The sequence below is a fragment of the Colossoma macropomum genome, unplaced genomic scaffold (genome assembly GCF_904425465.1).
Source record: "Colossoma macropomum unplaced genomic scaffold, Colossoma_macropomum, whole genome shotgun sequence".
Classification (NCBI taxonomy): Eukaryota; Metazoa; Chordata; class Actinopteri; order Characiformes; family Serrasalmidae; genus Colossoma; species Colossoma macropomum.
The window spans coordinates 27,149,110-27,168,078 of record NW_023494791.1 but is presented as its reverse complement, the minus strand read 5'-3'; the positions used below and the strand labels follow the sequence as shown (position 1 = coordinate 27,168,078).

Sequence of the window (18,969 nt, the reverse complement as noted above, 5' to 3'; positions counted from 1 at the left end):
GAATAATGTTTTTGTGTATTCCTAGATGGTAGTCTTGGACTCTATTCAATTTTCGCTATGAAGCCTGGGGGCCACAGTGACATATACCTTATGGGTTAAATCTTGTTTGGGATAAACATAATTATAGTTGTAAATTTTTTTGCATTTTTTTGTTTTGTAAATTTGATATAAAGCGACGACGGCCTCACATTACCTTAAACCGTTCCTGCTCCGCTTGACATCTCGGTACTACATATCCCAGAAAGCGGTGAGTGTCGGCTCCGGCTTTCCGATTGGTTAATGGCGGCCGTTTTCGGCTCAGTGCGCAGCGGCAGCCAGATACGAACAGTGTGTCCCAAATCAGGGGCTGGATCCTTCGGAGGATGCGGTCTACAAAGACGTGTCCTTCGAAGGCTGCTTAGATCCGCGAAGGCTGAACCGAAACGAGACGGTCTGCTCTACGTCAGATTTTCTCTTTGCCTCACAGCACCGATGTTGCCGCCCTTACCGTTGCGCCAGGAAACGCCGCTCCTGTCAAGTTATTTTAAAGTTCTTTAAAGATGGAGCCAAAAACTTTTATTTTAATTGTTTATTTTTTCATTTATTAGAGCTGGAGATGCAACGGCGGCTACTGATGAGGTTTTTTACATTTGTATCGTTAGCTGTTCGCCTCAGTTTAAACCCAATACTTATATGTATATATTTATTTATGTATTATATTTAAAAGTGTGCTCTTCAGCCGCCCTTCGCATGTCTGTTGATGCCGCCATGTTCTCGAATCCTCGCCGGCACGCAATGAACCTCGGGATATGTTGCCATGGAAAAGAAGCACACATTTTTTGGCTGCATTTAAAGGAGACTTCGAAATGGGACAGTCTAGTCGCGCCGCTGTGACGCAATCGGCCTTCAAATGCATTCTCCGAAGGACGCAGCCCCTGAAATGAGACACGGTGCCCACATGAAATGAACCGCACTGTACTCGAATCTCAACGATCAGCGATGTCGGACATGCTTCTAGTCGATGGAGCTATGAACTTTCCTCATTGAGTGCGAGACTGTCAAGTCGTCCGTCCATGCGAAATTTATCATTGTTGTTACTCCCTTGTGTCATCGCGGCCGTGGTGCATTTGTGGTGGGTGACGGACAAAACAGCTTTCTTCTCGGATTTGAAGAGTGCAGGTATGTATCCCAGAGCTCGTAGTTTCGAACTTAACTTTAGTTATACGCTTGCGTGCACGTGTCCGTCATGTTTCTTTAGTCTCATGACTGATAATATACATAGAAATATACACAGAGTGCGGAACAGTCATACCCTTGTTCACGTATGTGTCTGTACTGAAAATACACGTTCTATGAACATTTCCCTCTCGACGTTGCTTTAAGGTTGAAATTGAGAATGTTTGCATCACGCTAGTCCATCGATAAAAAAGTGCCACTTCGATGTTTTAACAGTGGTGGGAGCACTGTTTGTGAACATGTTTATAGCTGATAGATCGAGTTTCAGCATAAAGATCTTCTTGAAGCATTTGAGAAGGATGGATGAGAAACTCCTTTGGAACATGCGTATTTCCATTATTTAGACAACGTAAGACCATATATGGACACTCTGTGAGTGACTGTATGCTACTGAACGCGATTTCATTCAGGCAGCTGCGATCAAGACTCCATGCCGGATTTCAGGTCTAGCCAGATAAACCCGAATGTCTTAATAGCAGTGTAAGAACTCACTCACACTAGCCACGTTTACATGCAGCCTGATAATCCGTTAATAATCCGACTAATAGCTCAATCGGAATAGAACACGTCCATGTAAACACCTCAATCGGAATAGACTAGTCCGATTGAGGCCATTCGGAATACAATTTCTATCTGATTGAACGAGGTGGGTAAACTTCTAAATAATCCGTTAAATAGAAGAATAATAGCCATGTAAACGCCTGAATCCGATTACATTCCAATCGGAACGTGTAAGTATGTTCTGCGCATGTGCGTCGCGTCATGGCGAAAGTTTATACCGTTCAGCATGGCGGAGCAGAAACGGGTCTGCAGGGGAGACGAAGTTTATGCTCTGAGCTTTAAAAAACGGCGGTGGGACGGACGACCAGCTTATGAGTCTCAGAACACGACGTCTTCCTCTCGCCGCTTCCTTTATAAGCACATGTGAAGCACGTCTGACATCATTTTAAAGCAATTAAAACACAAGCGCGCCAACTGGAAACTCATATCACGCGGACTGGACCTCACGTGATGTTCGTTGTCATGGTAACGTTTACTCTAAACGCTACTCCACGCATGCGCGTCATTTTGCATCGGATTACTTGTAGTGAGCATGTAAACGAAGATTTTCCATCAAATCGTTGAATAGAGTGTGCATATAAACACCTCAGTCTGAATCTGTAATCGGATTGTATTCAATCGGATTGGCAAAAATCTTTGCATGTAAACATAGCCACTGATGCAAACATAGTGTAGTCATTATTAAGACATTTTAGTTGCCCCAGTCATCAAATTGAAACCGTGCATGTGATGCTGTTGGCTTTGTGACATCCCAAACTTGTACAGTTGTATTTCCTTGAATGAGCTGTTGACCCTGGCGAAGAACTGCAAGAGGGATTACAACATTTAGTGTTTGTTTTAACTGACAGGCAGCCATAACCCAGTGCATGAAGTTCTGGTGGGAGTGCTGTCTGCCAGGCATCACCATGATCTGCGTGAAGCCATAAGGGACACATGGCTGGGGTATCTCAGGGACCACCCTAAGTTCCAGAATCGGTCTGTATGTCTTCTGAGTCTAAATCTAAGCTACTTGGTGACCAGATGTCACTAGATCCTGATGAACAGCCCTGAGAATACAGTGTTTCCTCCAGGATTTTTTCCTGCAGCGGTGGCAGCCCCCCTCTTCAGACGCTCCCCACCCCAAACCCCCCGGCTTATTTTCTTTTCGGTAAAGCCACTGAAGATCAGGCTCAGGCCTTCAGACGTGTTTCATTTAGTACATTTTCTCACTGTAAACAAACAAGATATACTGGAACAAGAAATGCTTAACAGTACCCCCACCCGTATTGGCTAGCTGGCTAGCGTTAACACATTTTAATGAGGAAGTAGCCAGGTTTGCATAGAGTAAAACAAATAAACAGTGCCTTTTCCCACTTTACTCATATTTCAGACCACCACTGTCTGCAGAAGTCCACAAAATATAAAACTAAACTTATTAACACTGCAAAATAAGGTCAACCTAACCTCTTCATGTTGTGTGCCAAGTTAGCCAGAAAAATCCACTCTACTGACAACCATTACATTCGATACTTCTGCTCTTTTCTGCTCTGATTGCATAATGTTCGTCCACTTCCTGTATGTGGTGTTTCAAATAGAAACCTTGTACAGAGTTATGTTATTGCAACTTTATGACAATTCATAAAATTCTAAAGCAGCAGAGGCCGGCACTGCAAAATATATGTAGTGAAAACAGTGGAATAAGTTAGCAGCATTGATGGTGGACCACCCAAAAAAGTGTCAACAATATTGTCTTTTTTCTTTTTTCCACAGTTAACCACAGTCCACATCTGTATGTCCAGTGTTTTAAGGTTCAAACTAGAAAAAGTGGATATCCTGGTCTTCTTGGCCAAAATAACATGCCTGGGCCTTAGTTTATAGAAAATAATTGCGGTTAAAATTGCAGTCATGTTATTGATTAGAAAAATTGCAGTTGCATATTTTTCCCTAAATCTTTCAGCAGTTTTTGGTTTTGTGAAAGTAGAAAAAAACAAACGTTATTTTGGCACGATCAGACGTAATTTCAAGAAAGTAAGACATTATTTCCACATAATCAGTAAAAATCCTGAGAAAATAAGACATTATTTTAACAATCAAAATCCTGGTCATGTAAACTTCTGCTCACACAGTTATCCCCTCATGGCTACCTCCTTCAGTCATTGACAGATATTTTTCAAGATATTGCACAGCATGCATGCAGTGGTACACTGAATGAAAACATGTAAGACATGCTGTTGACTCAAAGACATTTGGGAGTGGCGATAAGACATGACACAGAGATTTCAAATTAACATATCTGTTCAACAGTGGATAAGGATGATTCAGTCTGACATATGAGATATTTTAAGGATTGTATAGGGCAGTTGGTAAATGGTGGGTAAAAATTTGGTCTGGGCTCTTTCTGATGTTATTTTAAGAACATCTTTATTAACTCCCTATATTCTGTTTATATTCTTATGAGCTTTAGTGAGTTTTTTTTGTTTGACTTAGGGTTTTATTTTGGCTCAAAGGGTGCTGGTGAAATTTATCATTGGCCAGCATGGCTGTGCAATACCTGAAGAAGATCGTGAGGACCCGTATTCCTGTACCCCGCTAAACCTTACAGAGCCAGGTAAACCACACCACATTATAGGAAGGCGCAAAAAACGACATTAGTGATGTAGTATCTGCATTTACAGATGTCAGTTCAGCCATGTCATACTTTACATGTTGTAAAGGATATATTCAGAGACTCTAGCTTTGTCCCCGTTAACCGAATAATAAACTTTGTTTTAGTAACTGACACACATGCGTTGTGTGTGTTACTGTGTATTCTATCACTGTATAAAAGAAGCATCATGTTACCTTCATTGTTGATGCCCTGTGATTTTTGTTTCATCAGAATAATGATGAGGTGACTTGCAAATATATTTGGATGCATGTGTTTGCTTACATAATGCCCAGTGTTGTTATTTTTTTCATATATTAAGAATAACAGCGCTAAGAAATCATGTTGTTAACCCCTTAAAATCCCAGGCTTATTACATACTAAGGCTCATTATTCACTTACCACAGGCACTTCAGTGCAAATTTGCTAAGCTATTCCTAGGTTATAGAAGTCTGTAATAAAACGTTGGGCCTGGCCTTATAAGGGGTTAAAATAGAAGAGAGATACAAATGCACAAATAACCACTTTTCCCCTCTGCATTAAAATGTCAAAAGACCCCGAGAGGGAGTGATTGCTTTAGCATTTTCTTCCCTTTTGGTGAGCTGCTCTGTACGGAGCCTTAGCGGGGCCAGGGGCAAATAATAAATATTTTGAGGGAATGATTAACAATTTGTTCTCTTGTTTTCTTTTGATCATGCATATATTTTCTTTATAATTGTACACACATTCTCTTTCATTCATGCACAAACAAAATAAATGTAGATACAGGCCATTTTATTTGTCCTGTAGACAAGTGGGCTAACAGGAAACTGTTTGATGGGTTTCGATGTGGTTAGATTCAAGCGCTCATTTTGATTTGGGTGTGCATTATGAGAGCATTGTAGCTTCCCTTGCACAACAAAATTGCAAATAGATGCATCAGTGCAGCTGCAGTTTCATGGTGAAATGAAAAAAATAAACTACAACCACAACCTAAACTGCATTTTCTAGTTATTATATTTTTAAAAAGATGAAGCCACGATGCAACTGCTTATCCCTGTGTTTGCTCGCGCGTCAAGCTGCTGTGTTATTTATTTAAACTTGTGATTTGAGCTGCAGCACACAGTCTTAGTGCCAAATTAATTAGCATTATTTATTTATTTTTTTTCATACCTTGGGTTTATGAGAGTTTTTTTCCCTTTTTTATTCTCATTCCATCCTTACAAATTTGTGCATGCAGAAAGTGTGAACTTTTAAGAGAGGGTCCCGTGAATTTACCTCTCTGTGCCTCGTCTTTACTCGTCTTACTTTTTTATTATAAAAAACACAGAGTTGTTTACTTGAGTTTCTCTGACTAGCTAGTGCTAGTTTTACATGATGGCTATAGTGATCCTTACCTTAAATTAGGCAGCATTTTCAGCCATCTTGCTGGAGTGACATCCTCACATGATCTTGTTGGCAAGAAATGGCAGGACAGTTTTAGCCTACTTTAGCACTATGTCATGCGGCTAAGTATTCTAGTCAGATTTGTTGAAAAACCCTAACATATCTACATGAGCATGGAACAGTCTTGAACTCCGGCTAATGTCTGGATGTTGATTCTTGGTCATTGACAGAGTAGAAAAGCATGAATTTTCATCGTATCACTTCGGTCTGTAGCTACTTAAAATTATGTAAACTACATTTAAGATGGTTTTACCTCTGTTATATCCTTCTTTGCTGCTTTGGCTCTATTGGTAAAAATTCAGTGGAGTCAACAGAAAACTTGGATGTGTGCATCACTGAGTAGGGCTACCAGAAAACAAGTGGCAGTCCTGTGTCCTCATGTGCAATTCATAAACGGTCCTCAAGTTGAATGAAAAATCCACCTATTCAAATATTGTTTGGGCACGCATTTAATTTAGAGCAATGTAATAACGTTTATGTCTTCATCGGGTAAGCATTTAATCATTAACATCCCTAGTGTGAATGACGCAAAGTACCCCGATAGTGTCCTGGGTTTTGAGTGTGAAAAAGATTCTCCACACTCACACATCTCATCTACAAAGATTCCATCCATTGAAAGATACTTTAGGGAACGAAAAGGCTCTTTGGCATTTTTTTTTTACAAGTGTACAGAACTGAATGACTGAAACCAACTTTCATTTTCAGTTGCCAGACAGGACATGGCCATCCTAAGCGTGCCTGATGCCTCTGTTTTGGTGCTGTCTGATGTCTCAGCCATTAGTTTGGACTTTAAGGTCCTTCACTCTGTGGTCATCACACAGTTGGGTGTCTTCTCTGGTGGAGCACAGCAGCATTTCAGGGGCAATGTCACAGTGAAGTTATTCCAAGTGGACCAGGAGGTAAGAATACTATGAAGTTATTATAGCAGTTGAAGCTTATAAAAATATTAAATACAGCAAAAAATATAACATTACACTCAATACTAAACGGTAATACTTATTTTCATTATACACAACATGTATCACAATTGAGTGCAGGTTACATGATACCACTTGCTAATTTCTAGTGTGTCAATACCAATGTTTTAAAAGTAAGTATCTGCCAATACTGATACAGCATTTTTCTTTGAAACTTCTACACTTTTAAGTAAAATATATTAATTGAAGCACTTAAAGCTACACTATGAGGGAGACCTCTTTGGTGAAAATGTGTAATTGCATGTAACTTGCATAAGAACTTTTTGTAACATCAGTTGTTGGTCGGTCCCCTTCCTAGAGTGGATAAATCTAACGCGTACATGCACTTTGAAAGAATATTCAAAGAGATCGTGGTCAGTCTTAGTAAAGGACATGTCTTTCAAGGATGTAAGTGAATCTGCTGTTCTAAAAACCTTCCTTTTTTCTTCTCTTTATTCTTCTTGATGAGACTATGTAAAGCACCTTTGGGTTTGCCTATTGTAATTGTTAGGATTTTTCTTATTCTTCTTTTTCTTCACTAAAACGAATCATGCAGACCAAACCGTAAGTCGTACAGACATGAAACTTGGTCTATAGGTAGTAGTCCCTCCCACTACTCAGGCACTTGAGCTCAGCCCAATCGGCCTGATGGTGGCGCTACAGCAAAGCTTCGTACCTTTAGGGCCGGTGATTCTGTACCATATGTAATAGAGACAAAATTCTTTCTTCTCCTGACTAGATATGTCACGGCCCACAAAACAGCTATTTTGCCCATATTAAAAATCTCTATAGATTTTAAGAGAATTTGCATATTATGCGAAATCACACAAATATTTGAGCGCGAACTAGTCCCTGAGTTTTCGCACAATCTGCACAAATCTGTTATCACTGGAATCCTAAGAAGCTGAACTTTAATTATTTCGTCACTGTATATCGTCCAGGCCCCACCAGAAAATGTGAGTGGAGCTCAAATTTTAAAAATCATGCATATACACCTATAACTCAGAAACGCCTTGACCGATTGTTACGAAACTTCATAAGCGTGTACATTATGGCAGTCGTAGATGATCGACAGAGTTCGGTATAACTGCATCGCTAGGTGGCGCTATAACAAGCGAAAGAGTGTTACGGAACCAAAGGTTGTCCGATTGACATGAAAATTGGCATGGTGCTGCAATGTGCTGTCCTGGATCAAGATCTATGACACTGATGTCATATTCGAAATAATCTGGCCACCATCGTCCAATCAGATTTCAGCAGCTATTTGACCGCCTTAAAATTAGCTAATCACCACAAAACTTGATAGATATGTCTAGGTATGGACTCTCTATTACCCATTGAAGTATGACAGGTATTGGCCACTGGTGGGTGCTGCTCATGTTTTAAAACACTAAAATGAGTAAAAGCCTTTATACCGTACAGATTATAAACATGCAGTTAGTATCAAATAATGCTAAATCTAAAGTGAACTTGACAACGTCATTTACTAAATATCACCATTTTTCTATAAATGCGCATTGTTTGAATTTGACCTATATTGAACTAGTCATACAGTTTACATCTTATCATCTCAATCTCCCTAAGTGATAAGCGAAGCCATGAGAGGATATTACCTCACCAAGAGAACTAGTGTAAAGAGAAAAGAGAAGAGGACCCTGCAGCGAGCCTTGTGGGACACCAGTGGAGAGCCTACATGGAGAGGATGTGGACCCTCTCCATGTTACCTGATAATAGCGACCCTCCAGATAGGACTTGAACCACTTCCACGCAGAGCCAGTGATTCCAAGGTTGGTGAGGACGTCCAGAAGGATTGTATGGTTGACCACGTCAAAAGCTGCTGAGAGGTCAAGAAGAATCAGGACAGATGACTGTTTGGCTGATCTTGCTGACTGGAGCTTTCTCGGTCACTGCTATAAGTGCAGCATGTGTGCAACATGTCAATGAATTCATCTGGGTGGAGTTTTTAACAACTCTGTTATCTGTCATTCACACGTACATTGTCTGATTGAGACCAAAATTGGCACAGACATACAGAATAACACTCTGAGGAAGCAGGCCAATTGTGGTCTAACCTGACCTCCAGGGGGCGCTACAGCATGTAATCATATAGAAATTATGTAAAATGAACATATCTCTTGCTCAGTTTACATTAAAGTAACGCATATGTTGACAAAATACTCAAGTCTTCAGACTAAACCACTTTGCGCTTAAACATGTTTGAGTAAATTTTACCGGTAAGCGAACATTGTGATTTATACATATTTTCATGTCAGTAGTGCTATGACAATAAAGCATTGTCATTGTTTGGTACACCTGCTCAATGTCTAACACTGAAAAAAGGTGCAAAGTTTAGTAGGCATAGGGCAATAGGGGGCGCTAAAACAATCATTCCACATGGTGAGCCTATATGCAAATTCATCACACTATAAATATAAATATGATCATATATGTATCCCAAAAAACACATCAGATATTGCTTCAGTGTCTGTCATACTATGCACAACCAACGAAGATGTCATTCTACTGCGGCATGTAAATCATTTACCGCCAAAGTTGCCAGATCGGTTCATTATGTTGTTGTATTTGCACCCCATCTAAGTGACTCATAAGTCAATTTGAAGTATTGATAAAATGAGTGTTACCAATAAGTAGACCACCAAAACAGCAACTTTTCATTTAACGTCTTTCATACTATGAACATATCAAACATGAAGTCCAACTATAGCAGCATTTTAAAGTAATTGGCAGCTAAAGTTACCAAATCAGGTCATTTGTACCCCATCTGATTGTCTCATGAGTCCATCCAATTCAACACGTTATAAAATGACCATTTCCAATAAGTAAACAAAAAAACACACATTTCTGTCATACTATGAACATGTGAAAGATAAGGTCCATTTACTGCAGTATGTTAAGATGCATGGCAGCATTTGAAAGCTTTAAAATTTTTCAGTGACAATTAAAGTTCATATATATGTACGAATCTTCACTGACATGTACCCAAGGAGGGTCGTGGCCAAAATAGCAATGTGGGGCGAAGTTGCAAAGCAAGCTTAGACCTCACAAATCGCTGCTTGTGGCTATGTTTCTTATTATTCTTTTTCTTCCCTAAAACGAATTGCCCAGACCAAACTGTAAGTCCTAGAGACATGTAACTTAGTCAGAAGGTAGTAGTCCGTTCCGCTACTCAGGCACACAACATAAGCCCAATCGTTCTAAAGGGGACACTATAGTGCAGCAAAATGCGTTTTGTCTCATAACTCCTAAACCGACTTTTTTAGAGAGAAATTTCGTTTTTTCTTCATTCTTTGGGTCAAGACAAACAATTTTGTAATTTCAAACGCCTACTTAGATTTTTCGCAGATGTGCGTAATATGCAAAACCTACTTTTGCAAACTAGTCCTATGGTTTTCAGACGATCTTCATGCAACTGGTGTCAAAAAATTCAGAAGAGCCTGGAACTTAATATTTATCAAGTTTTATAAAATGAATGGCTGCCATATGCTAATTAATCCTTCTGGAGTAATTCAAAATAATTCATAAATAATTTAAAATTCTATAACTCGAGAATCCTTAGCCCAAAAAATTTGAAACTTGACAGGCTTATTCAGTAGGAAAATCCAATTTAATTAAATGAAATTTATGACCGCCATTTAGCTAATCAACGTTTAGCAGGCCTTTGACAGGCTTAACATTGACCAATCATCATGAAACTCTATGTAGCCACCAGTGAAGTTTCAAAAGATTTGGCCACTGGGGGGGCACTATTCATGAAAATCAATTATTACATGTTACATGTACATATTATTTTTGGTCACATATCTATGATAATCTAATATGCTACGGTGTGCCAAACAATTTCATTAAAAAAATTAAAAAATTTAAAGATCATTAAAAAATTGCAATTTTTTTAATCATTAACTGTTTGAAAAACATACTTCTCAAACTAGTCTCTGGATTTTGAGCCAAACTTTTTGAAATTGGTCTAGAAATACTCTGACATCTCTAGGTAAATAATAATTTTTTTTTTTTTGCTGACCTGAATAACTTTGTAATAACATATTATGTCAGATATTTCGCTCCTTGTTGTGTATTATGGCTTAAATTTGTTTAGTGCACTGTACTTTTCACCATATTTGCCTGTTAGGCCTAATTGGGCTAATGAGTGCTTGGACCTGCTCATTCTACTCTGTGTGTGTGTGTGTGTGTGTGTGTGTGTGTGGGTGTGTGTGTGTGTGTGTGTGTATCTTTCACTGCAGGAAGCTGTTGTGACTGCTTCTTTCACTGCACTGAGCCCAGGGACCTATGTGGAGGGGATCTGGTATAAAGCTGTAGAGCAGTTCATTTTGCCTAAGGTGGGGCTTCAAGAAGGGACAATGTAACATTTAAAACACCACTAGTAACAGACTGAGTTCTCTATTCATTTTTTATGTTTTTTTTTTATTTTCTGGCCAGTAAAATGTCTGTTGATGTCCAGGGAAATTTTAAATGTGTGATACTTATGCACCAAAACCAAACACCCACATTGTTCATAGTATTCCGAAAACATCACGCAATCATGCAGCCACCATTTTGTTTGGCAACTTAGCAGCGCAGTGATGGTTTGTTATGAGATAACACAACAAGCCATAACCCTTTCCAGAATACACTATTTAAAACTAATTTGGGCTGGGCGATAAAGCAATAATGATAATTATCGCCATATAACTTTCCTCGATAGAACCATAAGAAATGTTCGATAAATATTCGATATAATAGAGCATTCTCACACTTCCACGTTCCAGCGACAGCTGGTATTTTCTACTGCAAGGAAAGCAACACTACTCTGTTGCCACCACAAAAGGGCGCACTTCTGAGTTTTTCAACATGATTGGAGAAGAAGGGGATCAAGAAGTGAAATGAGTCACCAGATATACTTTAGCAACGTCTGAAACGTGGAGTTATACATTCCCTGTTTGAGTGGAGTGATCAGCGATCTGTTCTCCTGTGCCCAAGTGCTAGTGATGTGATAAGTGGTGTAGCTATGCTGTCCTAGAGTGGACTCACTTCTTTCCTAACATCCTAACAAGCTATTGTGGCCTTAAATCCTTACAACTACAGTACTGTTACAGCGCTCAGACAGTTATATTTTAGTACGAAAGTAAACTGAGGATTCTTCCCAGGCTAGCTGTTTTTAGCAGCTGGCTTACTTGAAGCAGTGCTCTGTCACTTGTACAGCTCGGCGAATTGATGTTACAGTAGATCAAACAAGACAAAAAAGTACCGATTTCATTTTAAACGTACCTAAAAGGAAGACTCTGTCGGATGTGAGAGAATCACACTGCAGGTAATGCTTTTACACAGCAAGCGTCAGATTTATTGCGATTCTTCCATCCCTCAAACTACTGTGACAGAATAGAGAAACCCAGATGTCTGCTAGCTGGTGTTTGAGTACTGTAATATACTCTGACATGGATGTGGTAGGAATGATGGCAGTAAGGCAGTATGATTCATCACTGACATACAGAGTCAGCTAATGTTTGCTGTTTACTAAACAGTTTAGCACTTGGCTAGCCTAGCACTCGTCACCAGACAGCTAAAAATAATCTGTTTTCTTTCTTACATTATGACTATTACAAAAAATATGGCCATGCTTTTCCAGCGGGTGAACACAGCTAAACAGAAACTTTCTTCCACTATCCTATTACAGATTTGTGAAATGTTCTATTGTTTGGCAAGTGTTTGGCTTGTTCTGACCATAAAGCATAGTTTAACTGTAAAAGACATTGCTTATCATTTTATTCTTTTATTCAATTTGAAGTATAATGATTGAAGAAGAAAATAAGTCTCGTCAGGAAATAATTATTTTTCTTAAATCTGAGTGTGCCACAATGGCTCCTCTTCATTCAATACTTTGTGCAGCCTCCCTTTGCAATTATAACAGCTCTGTCTTCTCCTGTTATGCATAATGAAACTCGAGAACATATGGAGATTTTTATTTTTACATACAGAATCTTTCCAGATCCTTGACACTCCTCCAGCTATCCGACAGGTTTTCTATGGGCTTTAGGTCAGGAGACTGTGGTGGCCATGGCAAAACCTTAGTTCTGTTGTCAGTGAACCATTTTTGTGTTGATTTTGAGGCGTGCTTTGGATCATTGTCCTGCTGGAAGATCCACACTATGGCCTAGTTTAAGCTTCCTGGCTGAGGCGGTCAGGTTTTGATTTTATTTCTGCTGGTACTTAATGGAGTCATGGATACCATGTATCCAAATAAATTGTACAGGGCTTTTGGAAGAAAAACAGCCCCACAGTATCACAGATCCACCACCATACTTAACATTAGGGATGAGCTACCATGGTTACCAAAAACCTCTGTTTTGGTCTCATCTGACCATAGAACACAGTACCACTGAAAGGTCCAGTTACATTTGGCAGACTGTAGGTGCTTTATTTTGTTGGTCCTTGACAGTGGATGCCTCCTTCTGGCAACCCTCCCAAACAACTTGTGATTATATAGATGGTGTTTGATTGTAGTTTGGGAGACGTTCTGACCCTAAGACCTAAATAATTTCTGCAGTTCCCCATCTGTGATCCTTGGAAATTCTTTGTCCAATCAATCCGTCCTCCTCACTGTGCGTGGGGTCAGTATAGACATATGTCCTCTTCCCGTTTACATACTACATCACACTTTATTTTTAAAAAGTGAGTAAAATTCAGTTTTCCATGAAATGGGCCCTTTAATGCACTTGTATGTATGCAGCCATTTGTATTCTTTGAGGTTTGCCAAAAGACCTAATGTAGAAGATTGTGTAATCTGTTCTGTGATTTTTTTTTTTTTTAGTTTGTGCATTCAGTATTTACATTTCAGATAAATGACAATAAAATAAACACAAATTTACTAAACTTAAATTATTTAATCAATTGATCAATTTACTTATTTATTTTTGGTCTAGCCCACTTGACACTGGGCTGAGTGGAAAGTGGCCTGTTAATAAAAATGAGTTTGACACCCTTATGTTATATGTTTTTAAGATATTCTAAAATGTAAACTAAATATATTGTAACATTCTTTCAATATGTTTTTACAGGGGGTGATACATCACAGCCCAGTCTTATTTTTAACATTTTAACATTACTGTTGGACCTGGAACCTGTCCTCATATATTGATTTCCTGTATTGATTGAAAGCCAGTCTCAGGTGATATCTGAGGACAAGTCTTCCATTTTAAAACAGACTTATCCTATAATTTTGTTGTATTTGGATTTATGTACCAAAAACTCATGATTCATTTTTATTTTACCATTGTCCAATCTCTCATTATTTCTCGTAATTAAACAGGCTGTTTTTGTCACTGTGCCTTTAAGACTGGTATATTGATTAGCTGCCCTGTGTTGTGCCTCATTCAGAAAGCAGTCAAGATAGAAATACTCTCTATAATAGTTTGAATGGGTTGGGCTGAACTGCTGTAGACTAAATAGGCAGATATATGTAAATGTGTTGGTTTTCTTGACATTCTGAAAGCAGTCCAAAACACTTTTTCACTTTCCATATTTGGACTGTGTGGACTGAGGGGTAAATTTTGAAACTTAGCAGTGTTTACATAAAACATTGAACACATTTATTTTTCATGTTATGGGCACTTTAACAGAGACCAAATGCCAGCTATTATTTTAAGCACCCATGTTTCCGTGTTTGCAGGGTTTTGAGGGAACGCTACTATGGGAGAGCCAGGATTTGACAGCCTTGATGACTCTCAATGTGTCTAAGATCCAGCTCAATAATGGTGGAGGTGTGCTCAAGTTAGGATGTGTAAGCACAGCTCTATTTATTTGAATGGCATTTAGAGTTGTTGATTTGGGTTGCCAGTTGCTGTCACTATTGATAATATTGGTAACTTGCTGATTATTTTGACGGTTAATTGAGTAATCAAGTCAAGGCCAAACAGTTTAAATGTACCTAACTGAAAAGCAACAAACCATGAATAGCTTTTCTAAGTGGCAAAAAATGCATACTGGGTGTCCACTTGGCCGTGTTTCTTACTTTAAGAGAGATGAGTAGAATAATTTGACATATTGTGAAAAGGCTTTATTCACCAACTGGTCTTAAGAAGATTTTCTTTTATAACAAATTTAAGAAAAAAACATCGGGGAATGAGGCCCATTGTCAGGATGAAACCTTGTATATCTAATTTTCTATCTTTTTTTATTTATTTTTTTTTTTTACCAGGTGCTTTTTATATTGTGAGAAACTTTAATACCAAAAGAAATGATCCAAAAATAATAAATTAATAAAGTTTTTACTTTCATTATAAGCTAAGAACATTTTTCTTTCTCCTGAAAAGCAAAAAAGCAGCAATGTGCTTTATCAACATGCAAATTGCTAACCAATTCTTTGAAAGGTTAAATTTTAATCAGTAAGTAATTGAGTTTGATTAATCATGATGGCCCTAATTGATATTCAGATTTTCATTTGCTTTTTCATTTCAGTAGTATCATTAAACATTGTTAGTATATGTTTATCTATCTATAATTGGTTTTGCCCAGCTTATCTTAAGAAAGATAAGAAGAAGGGTTTATCTATGTTTTGCAGATAGAGGAGGGCACCTTGCCTCACAGGAGTGCGGTGGGTTTTCCTGGGCTGGCTGGAGGGTTCACTTTCTCAGTTTATAGTAAGTATAGTAAGTAGTTTATGCAGTGGTTGTCCTGAAATTCAGGCTTGTGGATTGACACCCTGGATGAATTTCAAATTATGAAATGAATACTTTGGACTCTCATACCAGTATCGATATCTGTACCTTATCAGTAGTTGTGAGTGATGTGTACATATGCTAAGGCACCCTTTTGCAGACTCTTGCCTCTAATTCTGTACTTATCCTTGAGCAATCTCTAGTTTTCTGCTTTTTACGATTCAAGTCACTGTGTTGTTCTCATTCTGTCACTGTCAGATGTGGAGGTTCTAAAGGAAATGCTTCGTAGGCAAGCTGGCAGGCAGCAGGCCCATGTTGCCAGGTTGAGAGAAGAGGACAAGGCCTTACAGGAGGAGAGCCATAGGTATGGAGACATGGTGTTTGTGGACATAGTGGACACTTACAGGACTGTGCCTTCCAAACTGCTGCAGTTTTATAAATGGTAAGTTCTGAACACCAGTCACTGCATTGCCTGAAACCACCTTTAAATATTGCCTGCAGATTATAAATGATTGTATGGGCACCAGAATCTACCAAATTGCTTCAGAACTTTTACTGAGCTCAGCCTGCAAAACATTTTAGTACTTACCTGGTTGCCTTACTTGTGCTCCTGAGTAAATGAAAGTTTGTGAATTTGTCATGCTGGTAGGGCCATAAGGAACACTGACTTCAATCTGCTCCTGAAGACAGATGATGATTGCTATATTAATGTGGATGCCGTATTAATGAAGATTGACCGCAAGAGCCTGACACGGAGCAGCCTCTGGTGGGGAAAGTGAGTATAGTGTGGGCTTTTCTATCTAAAAAGGAGTTATTTACTGAACAAGAATGATTTCCTTATAAAAACAATTTGTAGTTTGTAAAATGTTGCATTAAATACCAAAAATCTAATTTACACAGTGTAGGCCCAAAATGTACCCCAAATGTAGTCAACTTGATTATGCAGACCTGCTTATGTGATTACTTGTATTGCATTCTGTTATCCAAATCTGTTCATCTATTTGAGATTACTTCACAACCCAGTCTCAAAGACAGTAAATAGAACTATAACATTTTATATTTCATAATTATAATAATAATAAGACTTCGATTAATCGGTTGGTTGGGAAACAAAAACATAGTAATAGTACTCTGCCAATATTCAGCAAGGATTATTCTTTCTTTATAAAGAAAACATACAATACCCATCCTATCTTCTTATTCATATTTTCTGAAAAACTGGCTTTTATAAGGGAAGTAGCAACAGATTTTCATTGCTCCTGAAAATGTATTTTTGAAAGGTGTAGAAATAGTAAAGAAACAACACAAACAAATCTTGCATGGCAGTCCAAGATAGGTCAGTCGATCTATTTTTCTCCTGTATTGATAAAACAAAAATACATTTAAAAAGTGTTTGTGTGGTCATTTACATAATGTAATATTTTTTCAGCCACACTCATTGCCAACACGTTGATAAAATTAAGCACATAGCATTGCAGTCTCGAAAGACAAACACTGGCAGTAGAATGGGTTGTACTGATGAGTTCAGTGACTTTAAACATGGTAATGTCATAGGATGCCACCTCGGCCAGAAATCAGTTTGTGAAATTTCTGTCCTGCTAGATCTACCCCTGTGAACTGTGAGTGCTGTTATTCTAAAACGGAAGCTCCTCTGCGCAGCAGCTTAGCCCCCAGCAAGTGGTAGACCATGTAAACTCATAGAGTGGGGCCACTGAGTGCTGAAGCGCAGAGTGCCTGTTCTCTGGTAAATCACTCAATAAAGAGTTCCAAATTGCCTCTGGAAGCAACATCAGCAAAAGAACTGCATGTTAGGAGATTCACGAAATTGGTTTCCATGGCTGAGCAGCTACCTGCAAGCCTAAGATCAAAATGCACAATGCCAAGTGTAGGAGGGAGTGGTGTGAAGCACACCAGCACTGGACTCTGGAGCAGTGGACACGCATTCTGCTGAGTGACAAATCATGCTTCTCTATCTGGCAATGTGATGGATGAATCTGAGAACAGTTTGGAGAAGGCCCTTTTCTGTTCCAGCATGACTATGCCCCAGTGCACAAAGCAAGGTCCATAAAAGCATGGTTGGGTGTGTTTGGTGTGGAAGAACTTTATTGGACTGCCCAAAACCCTGACCGCAACCCCTCAGTCACCTTTAGAATGAACTAGAATGGAGATTACAAGCCAGGGCCTGTTGTCCAAATGCTCTTCTGGATGAATGGGAAAAAAAATCCATTTTGTAAAAAGCCTTCCCAGAAAAGTGGAAGTTGTTGTATCTGCAAAAGGGGGACCAATTCCATATGAATGCCTATGGATTTAGAGTGGTGTGTCATAAAAGCTCCTGTAGGTGTAATGTGTAATTGTCCCAATACTTTTGTCCATATAGTGTATGTATAAATAAAAATACACTGAATTTTGTCTGTCTGCATTCAAAAAATTAACAGTTTTTAAAAATGTCAGTGAGTGCATTCACATACATCATTTATATTAAAAATAAGAATTTCAAAAGAGAATTTGTAGCCTGCTTTCTGGTTCATACTTAAAGGTTGCTACACCTCCACCCCCGCCTCTTAAACGAGAGCTCTGCGCATAATTGTAGCTTGTGGGAGTGACTTTGTTTTGGTTTAATCCACGTTTCTGTGAGGCACAGAGCATCGAAATCACGATCAGTTATAATTTCATTTAAAACAACAGCATTACATGTAAGAGATCTTATGTTAAGCAGTCCTAGTTTTAGACCAAAGGTGTTGTCACTGCAAACTGGTTTAATTAGTCTGATATTGATTAGATCAGCAGAACAAACTTTTTGAGATTTTCTGAATTTTTTTTTGATTCAGGGAACAAACACAGTCTCAATTGGGTGGAACCTGTAGACGGTCGGTTTAGCCTGTTTGTCTGCTGCCTGGCCTTGGCCCTGGTTTGTCAGCGACTGGCTGTCCTACACTTATGGCTATCTGAGAGACTCTGAGTTATACTACAAGAAATGAGAGCAGCACCCTCCCGCGAGGGGTGGATACTGTCCCGACTCAAAAGAGCAGGCAGGCCCTCAAAAGTAGACCAATTATCTACAAAGCCCACATTGTTTTCTGAGCACCACTTGGACAACCAGCAGTTCAGCAACCATAACTTGCCTTAGATTTCTGCGCCACGTCGAACTGGGATGGGGCCAGAGCATATTATGGCATCAGACATCATCTGGGCTAATTTACACACCTCTTTAATGGTATCTTTAGTTATTTCTGACTGTTGCAGACAAGCATCGTACATCTACATATTCTACATATACATTATCTAGAAGATAAAGAATATTCAGATTCTTCATTTTGTCAAGCATGTACAGTGGTGTGAAAAAGTATTTGCCCCTTCCCAATTCATTTCATTTTTGCATATTTGTCACAGTTGAATGTTTCAGATCATCGGACTAATTTTAATATTAGACGAAGATAACCCAAGAAAACAAAATTGTGTTTTTAATTGATGACTTAATTTATTGAAGGAAAAATGCTGTTCAACCCTGGCCCTATGTAAA

At 38.8% G+C, this 18,969-nt stretch overlaps 1 protein-coding gene across 10 annotated transcripts in view; it reads left to right on the top strand.

The window, feature by feature from the left end:
- The first annotated feature begins 346 nt into the window (after positions 1 to 346).
- The window catches only part of b3galnt2 (beta-1,3-N-acetylgalactosaminyltransferase 2), a 30,079-nt gene continuing 11,456 nt past the window's right edge, over positions 347 to 18,969 (top strand). For 2 of the 10 annotated variants that reach the window (XM_036574714.1, XM_036574707.1), the window contains exons 1-9: positions 360 to 1,158; positions 2,625 to 2,755; positions 4,243 to 4,363; positions 6,530 to 6,723; positions 11,040 to 11,135; positions 14,462 to 14,572; positions 15,353 to 15,431; positions 15,708 to 15,891; positions 16,099 to 16,224. In XM_036574714.1, coding sequence (XP_036430607.1) covers positions 1,053 to 1,158; positions 2,625 to 2,755; positions 4,243 to 4,363; positions 6,530 to 6,723; positions 11,040 to 11,135; positions 14,462 to 14,572; positions 15,353 to 15,431; positions 15,708 to 15,891; positions 16,099 to 16,224 — 1,148 coding nt within the window. In that variant the 5' untranslated portion in view covers positions 360 to 1,052. Of the gene's footprint in view, positions 1,159 to 2,623; positions 2,756 to 4,242; positions 4,364 to 6,529; positions 6,724 to 11,039; positions 11,136 to 14,461; positions 14,573 to 15,352; positions 15,432 to 15,707; positions 15,892 to 16,098; positions 16,225 to 17,051; positions 17,948 to 18,969 lie in introns of those variants that run through there. The other 8 variants (XM_036574713.1, XM_036574705.1, XM_036574706.1 and 5 more) reach the window with 8 other exon arrangements.